At 44.7% G+C, this 18,002-nt stretch overlaps 2 protein-coding genes across 3 annotated transcripts in view; one reads left to right on the forward strand and one right to left on the reverse strand.

Annotated features, from left to right (window-relative positions):
- LOC139419711 (WD repeat-containing protein 17-like) overlaps positions 1-4,654 on the reverse strand; it is a 29,170-nt gene extending 24,516 nt beyond the window's left edge. Inside the window, exon 1 of the mRNA XM_071169696.1 lies at positions 4,618-4,654. The gene's annotated coding sequence lies outside the window, so the exon portion shown is untranslated. The remainder of the gene's footprint in view (positions 1-4,617) is intronic.
- An 8,009-nt stretch (positions 4,655-12,663) lies between these two features.
- Positions 12,664-18,002, forward strand: part of LOC139418993 (neuronal membrane glycoprotein M6-a-like) — a 74,727-nt gene continuing 69,388 nt past the window's right edge. For both annotated transcript variants that reach the window (XM_071168800.1, XM_071168798.1), the window contains exon 1: positions 12,664-12,848. In XM_071168800.1, coding sequence (XP_071024901.1) covers positions 12,845-12,848 — 4 coding nt within the window. In that variant the 5' untranslated portion in view covers positions 12,664-12,844. The remainder of the gene's footprint in view (positions 12,849-18,002) is intronic.

Consider the following 18,002-nt stretch of genomic DNA (forward strand, 5'->3'; position numbering starts at 1 on the left):
TAAGTGTTGATATTATTTAACATTTAAGACTTTTTCCTGGTACATGATTTTTAAGACCCCTTTTCCATCTGTTAGACCAGAAATCAAAGTCTCTGCTTATTCCCAATTTTTAGGATGTAAAATGATTGAAAGATTTATATATGCCTTAATTAAAAATAAATATAGTCTTATCTTTTATTGGACATCCAGTTTGATATGCTCCTATGAACTTCACATGCTGGTACTCATGGATCCTTTTACATGGAAATGAGGCTACGTATAGATTCAAAGCATTTCAAATAAATGCAAACCATTTATAAGGAAGGACTGCTGGACAAAATTGGACACTAAATCCTTAATCCGTTGAAGAAGCAACAAACAGCCGTAATGTTTTAATTCAACATGTTAATATACAGCCTTAAAATACTAGTTTCCAATTCCATACGCTACAAAATTGATATTTTGCAGCGTTGTGGCTACATGAGAGTGGAACAGGACTAGGTCTACGTTGTTGCCATCCACACACACACACGCACACACACCCACACACCCACCCACCCACCCACCCACCCACCCACCCACCCACCCACACCCACCCACACCCACCCACCCACCCACCCACCCACCCACCCACCCACACACACACACACACACACACACACACACACACACACACACACACACACACCTCTGTGCCCTAAGGCGATCAGCATGATTGTCAGTGAAAGTGACTTGCAGAGGATACTGAACTAAGTCTGATTTCCTATTGGCTGAAGTCTGGTCCTGTGCTCATGGTAGACTAAATGCCACCTGACATCAACTAATCTGTGTCACAAATGGAACCCTTTTCCCTATGTAGTGCACTACTTTTGACTAAAGCCCTATGGCACACAAAAAACGTGCACTACATAGGGAATAGGATGCCATTTGGGACACAACCCTGGCCTACAGGCTACAGGAGCCATTCACTCACCCTGACACACTACTATCTAGTAAGAACCTGAGTCGTGCGTAGCATGTCAGTAGGTAGGATGATTACCCATACTCTTTCCTCTCTCTTCTCCCTGACCCCTGACCTTAGAGTGTGAGATGCCATGGATTGAGTTGAATAGATTGAATTATTTCAAATCAAATCAAATTTTATTTGTCACATACACATGGTTAGTAGATGTTAATGCGAGTGTAGCGAGTGTAGCGAAATGCTTGTGGTTGTGTGTGTGTGTCGGGCTATTTCCACCTGAGAATGCCATTCATGTTGTGTCAGATCTGTGTTGCGTGTGGACCTACGGAAATATGCATAGTGGAAACCAAACACCTCCTAGGACCATGTTGTTGACCTGTGGGAATGGTTTATAAGTGCTACTGAAATTAAACCAGAGCGACACTGTATCCCCAATCTAACTGTTAATAATGCAGATGGTTCACCATAATATCCTCCATCGATAGACTTTCCATAACGCCGTGCTATCGCTAGTTTAGTTGAGTCACATCCAGTTAGAAACAGAGATGAACTCATTTGACACATGGAAGATTAGACCAGCATCTGAACTGAGGTTTTCTCGTGTGTTAGGTAGGCTACAACGTACTGCGCAACAAAACAATAAGCCAAATCTACATTTGGAGAGCTTGGGACGATAAGGTTCTATCTGCAACAAGATGGTTCTGAGATAATTGTCTTTAAGTTCAGAACCCTCATTGGTTTGAATGGTGTCAGCAATTGTTATATGGTATTCTTTTGAACCTCACAACAGGAATTAGGGTATAGCACATGACGTATTCCACATTTTGTTCTGTTAAATTCAAAATGGATTTACAAAAAAAATTCCTCACCCATCTACAGACAATACCCCACAATGACAAAGTGAAAACATGTTTGTATACATTTTTGCAAATTTATTGAAAATGAAATACAGAAATATCTTTCACACCCGAGTCAGTTTTCACACCCGAGTCAATACATGTTAGAATCACCTTTGTCAGCGATTACAGCTGTGAGTCTTTCTGGGTTAGTCTCGAAGAGCTTTGCACACCTGGGATTGTACAATATTTGCACATTATTATTTTTTAATTCTTCAGGCTTTGTCAAGTTGGCTGTTGATTCTTGCTATACAGCCATTTTCAAATCTTGCCATAGATTTTCTAGGGCAATCAAGAACATTCAATGTCTTCTTGGTAAGCAACTCCAGTGTATATTTGGCCTTGTGTTCTAGATTAGTGTCCTGCTGAAAGTTGAACTTGTGTTCCAGTGTCTGGTGGAAAGCAGACTGAACTAGGTTTTTCTCTAGGATTTTGATCTATTACATTTATTTTTATCCCAAAAAACTCCCTAACCTTTGCCGATGACAAGCATACCCATAACATGATGCAGTCACCACCATGCTTGAAAATATGAAGCGTGATACTCAGTGACGTGCTGTGTTGGATTTGACCCAAACATAACGCTTTGTATTCAGGACATAAAGTAACATTTGTTTGCCCATTTGTTTTGCAGTTTTACTTTAGTGCCTTATTGCAACAGGATGCATGTTTTAGAATATTTGTTATTCTGTACAGGCTTCCTTCTTTTCACTCTGTCATTTAGGTTAGTATTGTGGAGTAACTACAATTTTGTTGATCCATCCTCAGTTTTCTCCTATCACAGCCATTAAACTCTGTAACTGTTTAAAGTCACCATTGGCCTCATGGTGAAATCCTGAGCGGTTTCCTTCCTCTCCGGCAACTGAGTTAGGAAGGACGCCTGTATCTTTGTAGTGACTGGGTGTATTGATATACTATACCTTCAAAGTGTAATTAATAACTTCACCATGTTCAAAAGGATTTTCAATGTCTGCTTTTTTTATTTTACCAATAGGTGCCCTTCTTTGCAAGGTATTGGAACACCTCCCTGGTCTGTGTGGTTGAATCTGTGTTTGAAATTCCCTGCTCGACTGAGGGACTGTACACAGATAATTGTATGTTTGGGGTACAGAGATGAGGTAGTCATTCAAAAATCTTGTTAAACACTATTATTGCACACAGAGTGAGTCCATGCAACTTATTTTGTGACTTGTTAAGCACATTGTTACTCCTGAACTTTTTTAGGAAAAGTGAAGCAGTGGGAATACATTGAACAGAACAAGGCTATGTCAATAACCCAATTTTGTAAAAAATGCAGATAGACCCTTAAAGTCCCAAGCTCTCGATTGGTCAACAGTTTATAAATACAGTGCAGGTACTGTGAAAGGTGATGTATATCATCCTGTAGATAATGTCATCCAGCCCGGACAAAAATGAACAAAGACGAAATCCTCTTTTGCACACCTGTACAATCACAGTCACGTTGACAATCAAGAACCCTGTGGGTAACTTTAAGATGGGACACAACCTCTGCAGACTCAAGACTAGGTTATATCAACAGACACGTTTAAACGCTTCTCTCCCTATTTCCCCAATATCATGCTGGACTGTATTTAGGACAGTATGGCTTCTATTTGCTCTTCTCTTCCCCAGTACTTGGATGATACAGTACGCAGAGCCACTAGCAGCTAATAATAGCTTAGTCTTAATTAATTCAGTCAGTTCATGTGTGAGAACGAAACACCTGTTACTCGCTACAGTATCCTCAGTGGATTCTGTCTATCGTTCCTCTCCACTAACTGACGCTGACCGTTTAGGAGACGTTTAACGACGTGGTGATTTGCTGACAGGTGGTTGCTGACAGTGTACTGTGTAACGTCGGAGTTTACATGCCTGTGATATGTGGTTGTCCCACCTAGCTATCCTAAGATGAATGCGCTGACTGTAAGTCGCTCTGGATAAGAGCGTCTGCTAAATGACGACAATGCCAATCTGAAATGTTAATAGAGGCCCCTGAGTGTGGCACTGCTGGCTGTCAGTGTGGCGAGACAGAGAGAATCCACCTGGGAACGCAGTGTTCCACTGCAAGCAAGGCGCCAATGCAAAACGCAGCGCAACGTGTGATAACATAAAACACAGGTGAACATGAGGATTGTAGGCATTTGCCATTCAACACATCAACATGTCGTTTGCAGTGGTAGGCTTTTACTTACATGAAACACTGGGCAACAGTACGTTAGCACTGCTATCTGATGGATCAAACTCATCTGCAATAATAGCATTCAAGCTAAAACCACCAATATAATGATTCACATGCTTATGTGTAGAATAAATAGCCTTTTGTGTAAACTCTGCATGCTACACTGTTGTCCCAGATTTACTGTAACACACCAGGTGGACTAGGCTACTTAGCACTTGCTTAGTTTATCCTACCACGTATCATAGTAGCATAAGCTGCAACTGCATTACAATACTCACTCTGTCCAAGAGCATGACCCGTGCAACGTGTAAGTTACAAGCAAGTTTATCCTGCATACATGACACAATGTGTTGACATATGGGTTGTGGACACAGAGTTCCAGCGAGTTACCACAGTATCTAAGGGTGCGTCGCGACTCCACTCCAGTCTATTCAATACGATTAGCCTAATAACCCACACATGGTTATGTATTTATGAGCTAATTAAACCACAACGGATGTTTAAAATACTACACTTAATCTGTCGGAGTTCCTGAATATCTTAGGGACGTTTTAAAACCATTCAAAGTGGAATAAGAAAGTGCCAATCTTGAGTCTTCTTACCTTCGGTGATCCTGTCAGTGGACAGCGAAGTGGTGCTGAAATCGCTCCTCAGACAAAAATTGTCAGTTAGAGGACGTAGTAGGCTCAAATAGGCTTTGCTGCGGCTGCAACGATTGGCTACTTCAGCGGACGGTTTTAGCCACGTTGTTATTTTCTGGACGTCCATTGATTGTTTAGCCTGGCAATCAAAGATACTAGGCGTCAGTTTCACGGTTAAAGGCATATCGGTGGTTTATTTTATTTTTCATATTGACCAGTAAGCGGTGCGTAACCGCCATAGATAGGCTTCGCCTGATTGTAGTCCAACCAAAATAACTCGATCATTTTCTATTCCATTATTAGAACATTCGAAATACTCACGTATTCTAATTCGTAATTCCAAGCACTGTGTGTAATGATAATGGATATAGCCTACATTGGCTACAACACATTTAGTTTTGGTGTTCCCTATCATGATCGTCTTACGTAATAATATAAGTCATGTATAATTTAAGAAAATCGGTGGGAATTGATTGACTGGATAAATAGACGTTATATGAATAGATATTTGGGTAATTCAAAGCTGATGATAGCCTACACATTACCACATTTCTTTGTGAATCAATCAGATTAAAAACTAATAATAAATTGGTAAACAATGTGCCTGCATTTGTGAGTAAAAAGAGGGGGGGTGTATAATGCGCACCTAGCTGAATGCACCAAACGGAAAAACAATATTGAGTGCGACTCCCAATTATAATGAACGATACATGTGTCCTACTACGGAATGACCAGAAGATGGCAGCACTACTCTGGCTAAAACATCTGTTTTTGAGTCTACTGTAGGAGGGAAACTGTCTGTTTAGTAACAGCAGTGAAAGAACGAGAGCAATGTGAGTGTGTGAATTTACACGACAGGCGAAGGTTGGCGGATCAGAAATTATTGAAATAGACTGACATGACTTGTGCACAGGTGCAATGTTGCCAATTCTAAAGCCCAAAAAGCTACATTTATAATGTAAATAAATATTGATGGAATCCGACATTAAATTATGATTTCAGTATAAGTAATTCAGTATATAATATATTTTTCAGCTATAATATTTGTGTACAGAAATATGCTATTCGCATCAGGAGAGTAGCCAATAACAGGAAAGCAATTCACATACAGCACCATATCATTCATTACACGTGCCTATGGAAGGACTAGGTAGAGACGTCATTTCCCCTAAAATTGATAAACAACAACCACAGGAAGGGGTGGGTGTGTATATGTATGTGTGTGTGTGAGAGAGAGAGAAAGAGAGAGAGAGAGAGAGAGAGAGAGAGAGAGAGAGAGATAAAGCAAAAGAGAGCGAGAGAGAGGGGGGCCTCTAAATTATTACTATTATTATGTTATGCAAATAATAGTGTAAAATAGCAGACCCATAGTAGCCAAGGATGTAGGTGCAGGAAGGCATGACTTGTAACCAGGTCTTCAAGTGCTGAATGGTTTATTTACAGCGAGGGAGTGGTGCAGGTTGTCCAATGTCCATGTTTAGGCTACAGTGAAGAAAATATTAAAATACACAACTCTACATGACACCCAAAAAGGAAATTGACTCACAGACATAGCTGAATAAACCTTTGAAGGTAAATAAACAGTTAAACATGAATCCACTGCAGCTCAAAGCAGCACAGCCCATCTCCACGAATGCAGAATGTGTAAATGTACATCTAAAGGCAACTGGCTATCCCTTCCCTGGACAATACCACCCTCAACCTCATAACCGAGGAAATAACCAAGACCACAGGCAAAGTGAAAAAACAAACCATGCAGTTCCTCTCTGCTTCCCTCATGTCAAGATAAAAGTCCCCCACAAGTTCTTGTTTTTTTTTGTTGTACAGCTATGGTGCACGTGCATGAGGTAAGTGAAGAGAAACTGCATGGGTCTACAATAGACCCAAGTTTAATTATATGTTCCATTAAATGTTAGTTATTTCACTTTGCCTGTGGTTTGGAAAGCCGGTTTAATTTATGTTCTATTAGATGATTTTTTCTAAATCCCCTCTACATAAGGACCAACCCTACTGACAGTTGAAATGGAATTTTATTTAACTTCTGGTTTCCGGTGGACTATCCCGTTTTTTTTGTCAAGCTAATTCCTAGCAATGCTAGTGTATGCTAGCGTTGCTAAAAGCAGCTAAGGTCTAGGCTGATAACATCCCAAAAACATTCTGAGAATATTTCTGATAAAATCTATTTATTTATAAAAATGTTTTCGATGAGATATCCTTACAATGTTCTGACGTTCACAAAAATGTGGTGCACAATATCTATGACAACCACCCCAGAACACTCCCCCAAAATGTATATGTTTGTATAAAATATTTCCCCACAATGTTTGCACCAGACTGTTTCCACAACCTAATGCAACATTCTGGGAACCTTCAAAGAAAATACTAAATGTGTTCTGGGAACGTTCTTGTAATATCAGGCAAATGTTTTTTGCACCATAAAATAAATATTTTATAACTGGATAATTTTTGTGTTTTGGGAACATGTCTTTTGTGATGTCCCCACAATGTTCCCACCAGACTGTTCCCACCAGACTGTTCCAACCAGACTGTTCCAACCAGACTGTTCCCACCAGACTGTTCCCACCAGAATGTTCCAACCAGACTGTTCCCACCATACTGTTCCAACCAGACTGTTCCCACCAGACTGTTCCAATAAGACAGTTCCCACCAGACTGTTCCAACCAGACTGTTCCCACCAGACTGTTCCCACCAGACTGTTCCCACCAGACAGTTCCCACCAGACTGTTCCAACTAGACTGTTCCAACCAGACTGTTCCCACCAGACTGTTACAATCAGACTGTTCCCATCACAATGTTCCCACCAGACTGTTCCCACAACCTAATTCAATATTCTGGGAACCTTTTTAAAAAACAGCTTAAATGGGTTCTGGGAACTTTCTTGTAAAATCAGGTGAGTGATCAGGTGAGTAAAAGGGTCAGGGGGTGGGGTGTCATACTATGGATAATTTAGCTATTTGATTTAGAATTTATGACCACTTTAGGTATTAAAGATATATATATAAAACAATAACTTTATAAAATATTGAATTTGGCCTTTACTACTATAGCCCAGAGAAACACATTGAATAGCACATTCATAAATTGCAAAACAAAGACAAAAAAAATAAACCAGTAGAAACAAGCTGTTGAAGTGTTTGTCTTTTATCTAGGAGATAGGAGATCTAGGAGATCTAGGAGAAAGCTCAGGCAATATATATGTTTTACACATACCGAACCCCTTTTTTGGGTAGTGACAAAACTACCTTCATACTTCCATTTATTTTTTAAAACCGGTACCGGTTACCTTCAGACGTGTGACACTTTAGACGAGTGACACGGAGAACACCATCACGTGAGAGTCTCCCCTTTCCATAGAGTGGTTATAATAGTGTGTAGGTCAAAACATTTAGACGCTACAGGCATTTTCGTGAGAAGACCAATTTTGTTCTGCCACCTTTCACCGCAGAAGCAGAAAGAAAACAGCGGCGGACGCAGTGGATTGCACCAGTGCGTCAATCGACTTTAGGGGGTTACCAACTATTTAGCAGTGTTATGGCTTGGGGGTAGAAGCTGTTCAGGGTCCTGTTGGCTGTTGGTTCCAGACTTGGTGCATCGGTATCGCTTGCCGTGCGGTAGGAGAGAGTCCACGATTTGGGTGGCTGGAGTCTTTGACAATTTTTAGGGACTTCCTCTGCCTGGTACAGCCAAGTTGATATCAATGGTACAACTGTATAACTTTTTGAGGATCTGAGGGCCCATGCCAAATCTTTTCAGCCTCCTGCATGGGAAGAGTCGTTGTCATGCCCTATTCACGACTGTGTTGGTGTGTGTGGACCATGATAAAGTCTTAGTGATGTGGGCACCGAAGAACTTGAAGCTTTCAACCTGTTGTACTACAGCCCTGTCGATGTGACTGGGAAAGTGCTCAGCCCTCCATTTCCTGCAGTCCATGATCAGCTCCTTTGTCTGGCTGATGTTGAGGGAGAGGTTGTTGTCCTGGCACCACACTGCCAGGTCTCTGACCTCCTCCCTATAGGCTGTCTCATCATCATCGGTGATCAGGCCCACCACCGTTGTGTCATCCTGCTCCTTATAAGTGGCACCTCTAGCATTTAGCTCAGTTCCGGATGTTTCCTGTAATCCATGGCATCTGGTTGGGATATGTAATGTAAGTATGGTCACTGTGGGGACAACGTCATCGATGCACTTATTAATGAAGTCGGCGACTGATGTGGTAAACTCCTCAATGCCGTCATAATCTCTGAATATATTCCAATCTGTGCTAGTGAAACAGTCATGTAGTTTAGCATCCGCTTCATCTGGCCACTTCCATACTGTGTGAATCACTGGTACTTCCTGCACACTCTTGGCATTCTCTCAATCAGCTTCACCTGGAATGCTTTTCCAACAGTCTTGAAGGAGTTCCCACATATGCTGAGCACTTGTTGGCTGCTTTTCCTTCACTCTGTGCTCCAACTCATCCCAAACCATCTCAATTGGGTTGAGGTCGGGTGATTGTGGTGGCCAGGTCATCTGATGCAGCACTCCATCACTCTCCTTCTTGGTCAAATAGCCCTTACACAGCCTGGAGGTGTGTTGGGTATTTGTCCTGTTGAAAAACAAATGATAATCCAACTAAGCGCAAACCAGATGGGATGGTGTATCACTGCAGAATGCTGTGGTAGCCATGCTGGTTAAGTGTGCTTTGAATGCTAAATAAATCAAAGTCAGTGTCACCAGCAAAGCACCCTCACACAATCAAACCTCCTCCTGCATGCTTCACGGTGGGAACCACACATGCAGAGATCGTCCGTTTACCTACTCCGCGTTTCACAAAAACACGGCGGTTGGAACCAAAAATCTCAAATTTGTACTCATCAGACCAAAAGACAGATTTCCACCAGTCTAATGTCCATTGTTCGTGTTTCTTGGCCCATGCCAGTCTCTTATTATTATTAGTGTCCTTTAGTAATGTCTGTTACTTGAACTTTGTGAAACATTTATTTGGGCTGCAATTTCTGAGGCTGGTAACTCTAAATAACGTATCCTCCGCAGCACAGGTAACTCTGGGTCTTCCTTTTCATGTGGCGGTCCTCATGAGAGCCAGTTTCACCATAGCGCTTTCTGGTTTTTGCGACTGCACTTTAAAAAATGTTCAAAGTTCTTTACATTTTCCAGGTTGATTGACCTTCATGTCTTAAAGTAATGATGGACTGTTGTTTCCCTTTGCCTATTTGAGCTGTTCTTGCCATAATATCGACTTGGTCTTCTACCAATAGGGCTATATTCTGTATACCAACCCTAACTTGTCACAGCAAAACAGATTGGCTCAAACACATTAAGAAGAATTTCCACCAATTAACTTTTAGCAAGGCACACCTGTTAATTAAAATGCATTCCAGGTGACTACCTCATGAAGCTAGTTGAGAGAATGCCAAGAGTTTGCAAAGCTGTTACCAAGGTGGCTACTTTGAAGAATTTGTTCAACACTTTTTTTGGTTACTACAAGATTCCCTATGCGTTATTTCACAGTTCTGATGTCTTCACTATTATTCTACAATGTAGAAAAATAGTAAAAAATCAAGAAAAACCCTGGAATGAGTATGTGTGTTCAAACTTTTGATTGGCACTGTATATTATCCAAGTCCTTGCTCAGTCACAACTCCAAGAAACATAGGATATTACAATTATTCACTTCCCTGTGATAGGGTAGTCTCAAACGGAGCTTGTCTAGTTTGTTCTCCAGTGATTGTATGTTTGCCAATAGAACGGAGGGTAGAAGCGGTTTATGTATTCGCCGACATAGTTTGTCTACCCATCCGTCAGCTTCTCTCACGCCACCTTTTTCTTTTCCTTTTCAGAGTTTCTGGGATTAGGGCCTGGCCCGGGGTGAGCAGTATGTCCAGCTCCTCAGATTCTTTGAAGTACAAATCTTCACCCAAATCGAGGCTAGTGATCGCTTTTCTGATCTCAAGAAGCTATTTTAGGGCGGGTGGCGCAGTGGTTTAGGGCGCTGTACTGCAGCGCCAGCTGTGCCACCAGAGACCCTGGGTTCGCGCCCAGGCTCTTTCGTAACTGGCCGCGACCGGGAGGTCCGTGGGGTGACGCACAATTGGCCTAGCGTCGTCCGGGTTAGGGAGGGCTTGGCCGGTAGGGATATCCTTGTCTCATCGCGCACCAGCGACTCCTGTGGCGGGCCGGGCACAGTGCGCACTAACGAAGGTTGCCATGTGCACGGTGTTTCCTCCGACACATTGGTGCGGCTGGCTTCCGGGTTGGATGCGCGCTGTGTTAAGAAGCAGTGCGGCTTGGTTGGGTTGTGTAACGGGAGGATGCATGACTTTCAACCTTCGTCTCTCCCGAGCCCGCACTGGAGTTGCAGCGATGAGACAAGATAGTAGCTACTAAAACAATTGGATACCACGAAAAAGGGGTAAAAAATAAAGATAAAAAAGCTATTTTCGGTCACAAGAAACGATTGCGAAAACATTATGTAGAAAAAAAGTTAAGATCAGCACAAAAAAACCAAAATAACAGAATTGGTCAGGAGCCCGTAAAAGGGTTGCTATTCATTGCAGCGTCATTCTCTACCAGTGGTTGGTCCTTCAGCTGGTGTAAATGTTTGACAAAATATTGGCAGGAAAATATTATTTACTTCACCTTTTAGAAAGCTGGTAGCGTCGTTGAAATTTCTAACACCTGGCACATGCGCAAAACCATGTAAACACCAGCAAGACTTCAGTTAGTATGCATGCATTGCGTGCATGAACTTTCGTCTTGGGCACGTGCCTTAGCTGATGAGCAAACAAGTATTGATTGCCCCGCACAAAGACCCATGTTTAACTGGCGCAAGCAGTAAAATTAGATTTAAAAAACAGATGAAAAAAAACACCTGTGAAGCAAAACAAACATTGGCACAGACACGTACATACACACACACACACACACACACATACGATAACATACGCACTATACATACACATGGATTTAGTACTGTAGATATGTGGTAGTGGTGGAGTAGGGGCCTGAGGGTACACAGTGTGTCATGAAATATGTGAATGTTTTGTAATGTTTTTAAAATTGTATAAACTGCCTTAATTCTGCAGGACGCCAGGAAGAGTATGCTGCTTTGGGAGCAGCTAATGGGGATCCATAATAAATACAAAATACAATACAAAATGTTTTGAAGTCAGTTTAATACTACTCCCAAGTGGCGCAGCAGTCTATGGTACTGCATCTCAGTGCTAGAAGCATCACTACAGACACTCTGGTTTGAATCCAGGTTGTATCGCAATCGGCCGTGATTAGGAGTCCCACAGGGCGGTGCACAATTGGCCCAGCGTTTGGTCGGTATAGGACGTCATTGTAAATAAGAATTTGTTCTTAACTGACTTGCCTAGTTAAATAAAGGTTAAACAAATTTTAAAAAATACATTAAATATTTTGTCTCAAATTTCGACCTTATTAAGAACCAACCACACGGACAATCAGCAGACTATGCTTATTCAACATTCATGACAGACGAGGGAGTTTTCTTTTTTTATTCTATGTAGCCTAAATGTGCGTGGCTGTGCCATACCGTTAATGGAAAGCTTCACCACAGTCAATGGAAAGAATCACCACATTCGGGACTAGTAACCATGGTAACATCTGACGTTTAAGCAAGCGGAGGCCTACCTCCTACCTGTTTATAACGCAATAGACTACAACCCAAGCTAGGATACCCCAAGTGTTTTATTGATTTTATTGACCATCTAAATTCACAACTTTGTGGTGTCTAATGTAAAAATATAGGGTTTTATCGACGTTTTGAAATGAAGGCATATTCAATCATCACAGTTTGAATTGATGACTTGAATTTAACGTAGCCATACATGCAGACAACCCATGCTCTGTGTGCTTTTTCTTTGTTAAAATGAACCAGGGATTTCGCTTCGGACAGACCACACAATACTGTACTTTTGTCCGTTTTCTTTACTCATTAATTCGGTCGGACAAAACACCATTGATTCCTCCGGATTTTCCCCTCTAGAACTCTGCGCTTGCCAGTTCACCCGCTCGATTGATTACTGTTACGTCTGTGCATTGCGACCCACATTGGACTGGACTGCTGTATCTGGAAAGTTGCTACTGAGGTCTACAACCTGACAACTTTATTCACCACCATAGTGAAGAGAAATAGCTTGAGATGGGTAAGTGAAATACAATTTGTTTTCTCATTGTTTATGATTTACTGGCGACTTGTTGATGCTACTTCCGAACAAGGATAACGGAACGTGGGTTTGGGTGCTGCGGTGATTGACACTTTCTGACACTGGATGAACGATGTTACAACAGAGCGTTTGAATTGCTGATTCGGAAACTGTTGAAATCATATTGCTAGTGCATACATTTTAGAAAGAGGAATGCAATGTTCCCGCATGTGGAATAAAGGTGTTTAAATTATCTATTAAATAAACGTCAACATGTTTAGAACTAAATTCCTGCGAGGGATGGGTAGCCCGTGTCCAGCCTTTATCAGAATTTTATTTGATACAAGCAACAGTTTCTTTGTCTTGTGGGAGCCTTCTGTAACAGTATATATTGAGTAGCCTTGAATAAGAATGAATGGCTTGAACTCAGTAGCTTTCCTGGGAAAGGAATGTGTACACTGTGCATGGAAGGGATATAACTAAAGTGCTTTCAATTGAGTTGCGTTGCCAGGCGCCTTCAACCCAGTAATGAAATGGTATTGAACACATGCAAAAACACACACACACACACACACACACACACACTGTCCCCCCATACACACACACACACACACACACACACACACACATACACTGTCCCTCAACACACACAATTTCCTCAAAACATGTGGTTTTATTACCATGCCCTTTTATTTACCATGCTGCTAATATGCTGTTTTAAGTAGTCTCATAATCACATCATGCTGCTTGTCTGTTTGCTAGATATGAGGAAGTGACAGAAGCTACGGTGAGATGTTTAATGCAAATACAACTCACCAGGCACTAGATTTACAGCTACAATCTGGGATCTGGGACTTGGTTCAATGGTATATTCATTATTTTTCCAGCCACATCCCTCAGATTGTAACGGTTTTCTGTATGTGAAGGAGAGTCGGACCAAAATGCAGCGTGTAGATTGCGATCCATGTTTTAATGAACAAACGTAAAACACGAATCAATACAAACACTACAAAATAAAGAACGTGATGAACGTAACGAAAACCTAAACAGCCTATCTGGTGAAAACACAGACAGGAACAATCACCCACAAACACACAGTGAAACCCAGGCTACCTAAATATGGTTCCCAATCAGAGACAATGACGAACACCTGCCTCTGATTGAGAACCATATCAGGCCGAACATAGAACTGGACAAACTAGACATGTAACATAGAATGCCCACTCAGATCACACCCTGACCAACCAAAACATAGAAATATACAAAGTAAACTATGGTCAGGGTGTGACAGTACCCCCCCCCCCACCAAGGTGCGGACTCCGGCCGCAAAACCTGAACCTATAGGGGAGGGTCTGGGTGGGCATCTGTCCGCGGTGGCGGCTCTGGCGCTGGACGTGGACCCCACTCCATAATAGTTTTAGTCCACCTCCTTAGCGTCCCTAGATAGGTTACCCTCCTTAATGACCGCTCGGGACAGAGGGGCAGCTCGGGACAGAGGTAGCTCGGGACTGATGGGTAGCGCAGCACTGAGAGGAAGCTCAGCACTGAGAGGAAGCTCAGCACTGAGAGGAAGCCCAGGCAGGTAGTTGGATCCGGCAGATCCTGGCTGGCTGGCGGTTCTGGCAGATCCTGGCTGACTGGCGGATCTGGCAGATCCTGGTCGACTGGCGGATCTGGAAGAGTCTGGTCGACTGGCGGATCTGGAAGAGTCTGGTCGACTGGCGGATCTGGAAGAGTCTGGTCGACTGGCGGATCTGGAAGAGTCTGGTCGACTGGCGGATCTGGAAGAGTCTGGTCGACTGGCGGATCTGGAAGAGTCTGGTCGACTGGCGGATCTGGAAGAGTCTGGTCGACTGGCGGATCTGGAAGAGTCTGGTCGACTGGCGGATCTGGAAGAGTCTGGTCGACTGGCGGATCTGGAAGAGTCTGGTCGACTGGCGGATCTGGAAGAGTCTGGTCGACTGGCGGATCTGGAAGAGTCTGGTCGACTGGCGGATCTGGAAGAGTCTGGTCGACTGGCGGATCTGGAAGAGTCTGGTCGACTGGCGGATCTGGAAGAGTCTGGTCGACTGGCGGATCTGGAAGAGTCTGGTCGACTGGCAGATCTGGAAGAGTCTGGTCGACTGGCAGATCTGGAAGAGTCTGGTAGACTGGCAGATCTGGAAGAGTCTGGTAGACTGGCAGATCTGGAAGAGTCTGGTAGACTGGCAGATCTGGAAGAGTCTGGTAGACTGGCAGATCTGGAAGAGTCTGGTAGACTGGCAGATCTGGAAGAGTCTGGTAGACTGGCAGATCTGGAAGAGTCTGATTGACTGGTAGATCTGGAAGAGTCTGATTGACTGGTAGATCTGGAAGAGTCTGGTTGACTGGCAGCTCTGGCTGCTCCATGCTGACTGGCTGCTCCATGCTGACTGGCAGCTCTGGCTGCTCCATGCTGACTGGCTGCTCCATGCTGACTGGCAGCTCTGGCTGCTCCATGCTGACTGGCTGCTCTGGCTGCTCCATGCTGACTGGCTGCTCTGGCTGCTCCATGCTGACTGGCTGCTCCCTGCTGACTGGCGGCCCTGGCTGCTCCATGCTGACTGGCGGCCCTGGCTGCTCCATGCTGACTGGCGGCTCTGGCTGCTCCATGCTGACTGGCGGCTCTGGCTGCTCCATGCTGACTGGCGGCTCTGGCTGCTCCATGCTGACTGGCGGCTCTGGCTGCTCCATGCTGACTGGCGGCTCTGGCTGCTCCATGCTGACTGGCAGCTCTGGCTGCTCCATGCTGACTGGCAGCTCTGGCGGCTCCATGCTGACTGGCAGCTCTGGCGGCTCCTTGCAGACTGGCAGCTCTGGCGGCTCCTTGCAGACTGGCAGCTCTGGCGGCTCCTTGCAGACTGGCAGCTCCTTGCAGACTGGCAGGTTTATGCAGACTGGCAGCTCCTTGCAGACTGGCAGCTCTATGCAGACTGGCAGCTCCTTGCAGACTGGCAGCTCCTTGCAGACTGGCAGGTTTATGCAGACTGGCAGCTCCTTGCAGACTGGCAGCTCTATGCAGACTGGCAGCTCCATGCAGACTGGCAGCTCCTTGCAGACTGGCAGTTCTGAACAGGCGGGAGACTCCGGCAGCGCTGTAGAGGCGGAAAGCTCTGACAGCGCTAAACAGGCGGGAGACTCCGACAGCGCTGGAGAGGAGGAGGGCTCCGACAGCGCTGGACAGGCGAGGCGCACTGTAGGCCTGATGCGTGGTGCTGGCACTGGTGGTACTGGGCCAAGGACACGCACAGGAAGCCTGGTGCGGGGAGCTGCTACCGGAGGGCTGGGGTGTGGAGGTGGTACTGGAAAGACCGGACCGTGCAGGCGCACTGGAGCTCTTGAGCACCGAGCCTGCCCAACCTTACCTGGTTGAATGCTCACGGTCGCCCTGCCAGTGCGGCGAGGTGGAATAGCCCGCACTGGGCTATGCAGGCGAACCGGAGACACCGAGTGCAAGGCTGGTGCCATGTAAGCCGGCCCAAGGAGACGCACTGGGGACCAGCTGCGTAGAGCCGGCTTCATGGCATTAGGCTCGACGCTCAATCTAGCCCGGCCGACACGCGGAGCTGGAATATACCGCACCGGGCTATGCACCCGCACTGGAGACACCGTGCGCACCACTGCATAACACGGTGCCTGTCCGGTCTCTCTAGCCCCCCGGTAAGCACAGGGAGTCTGCCCAGGTTTCCTATACTCCCTGTTAGCCCCCCCCCCAAGAAATTTTTGGGGCTGCCTCTCGGGCTTCCATCCGCGTCGCCGTGCTGCCTTCTCATACCAGCGCCTCTCTGCTTTCACCGCCTCCATTCTACGATAACCTTCCTCGCACTGCTCCAGCGAATCCCAGGCGGGCTCCGGCACTCTCCCTGGGTCGGCCGCCCACCTGTCGATCTCCTCCCAAGTAGTATAGTCCATACTCCTGCTGTCCATAACGTCCTCCCATGTCCATTCCTCTTTACGCTGCTGTTGCTGCCTGTTGACACGCTGCTTGGTCCGTTGGTGGTGGGTGATTCTGTAACGGTTTTCTGTATGTGAAGGAGAGTCGGACCAAAATGCAGCGTGTAGATTGCGATCCATGTTTTAATGAACAAACGTAAAACACGAATCAATACAAACACTACAAAATAAAGAACGTGATGAACGTAACGAAAACCTAAACAGCCTATCTGGTGAAAACACATAGACAGGAACAATCACCCACAAACACACAGTGAAACCCAGGCTACCTAAATATGGTTCCCAATCAGAGACAATGACGAACACCTGCCTCTGATTGAGAACCATATCAGGCCGAACATAGAACTGGACAAACTAGACATGTAACATAGAATGCCCACTCAGATCACACCCTGACCAACCAAAACATAGAAATATACAAAGTAAACTATGGTCAGGGTGTGACACAGATGTAGTGCAAAACAAGTGGCAGTATACAGTATATCAAGAGCTTTGCCTCTTTTTCAATTGAACGTGAAAAGGTAACGCAAATGAAAGGTAATCATAAAGAATACTTCAAAGTGTGTCAGATTCTCCATTGTTCCAATGATGTCAACCCAATGTTTAATTTCTCCCCTGAAGGACAGGGCCGGCTGCTATTTTTTCTGGTCCCCCCCCCCCCCCCCCCCCTCTGTCTCTGACTCTCTCTCTCTCGCTGCCGCTTTCTGTCTCTCTCTTTCTGTCTCTCTCTTTCTGTCTCTCTCGCTGCCTCTTTCTGTCTCTCTCTTTCTTTCTCTCTCTCTCTCTCTCTCTCTCTCTCTCTCTCTCTCTCTGTCTCTCTCTCTCTCTCTCTCTCTGTCTCTCTCTCGCTCTCTCTCTGTCTGTCTCTCTCTCTCTCTGTCTCTCTATCTCTCTCTCTCTCTCTCTCTCTCTCTCTCTCTCTCTCTCTCTCTCTCTCTCTCTGTCTCTCTCTCTCTCTCTGTCTCTCTATCTCTCGCTCTCTCGCTGTCACGTTCTGACCTCTATTTCCTTTGTTTTTGTATTTATTTAGTATGGTCAGGGCGTGAGTTGGGTGGGCAGTCTATGTTTGTTTTTCTATGTTTTGGGTCAGTTCTATGTTTTCGGCCTAGTATGGTTCTCAATCAGAGGCAGGTGTCATTAGTTGTCTCTGATTGAGAATCATACTTAGGTAGCCTGGGTTTC

The sequence above is a fragment of the Oncorhynchus clarkii genome, chromosome 10 (genome assembly GCF_045791955.1).
Source record: "Oncorhynchus clarkii lewisi isolate Uvic-CL-2024 chromosome 10, UVic_Ocla_1.0, whole genome shotgun sequence".
Classification (NCBI taxonomy): domain Eukaryota; kingdom Metazoa; phylum Chordata; class Actinopteri; order Salmoniformes; family Salmonidae; genus Oncorhynchus; species Oncorhynchus clarkii.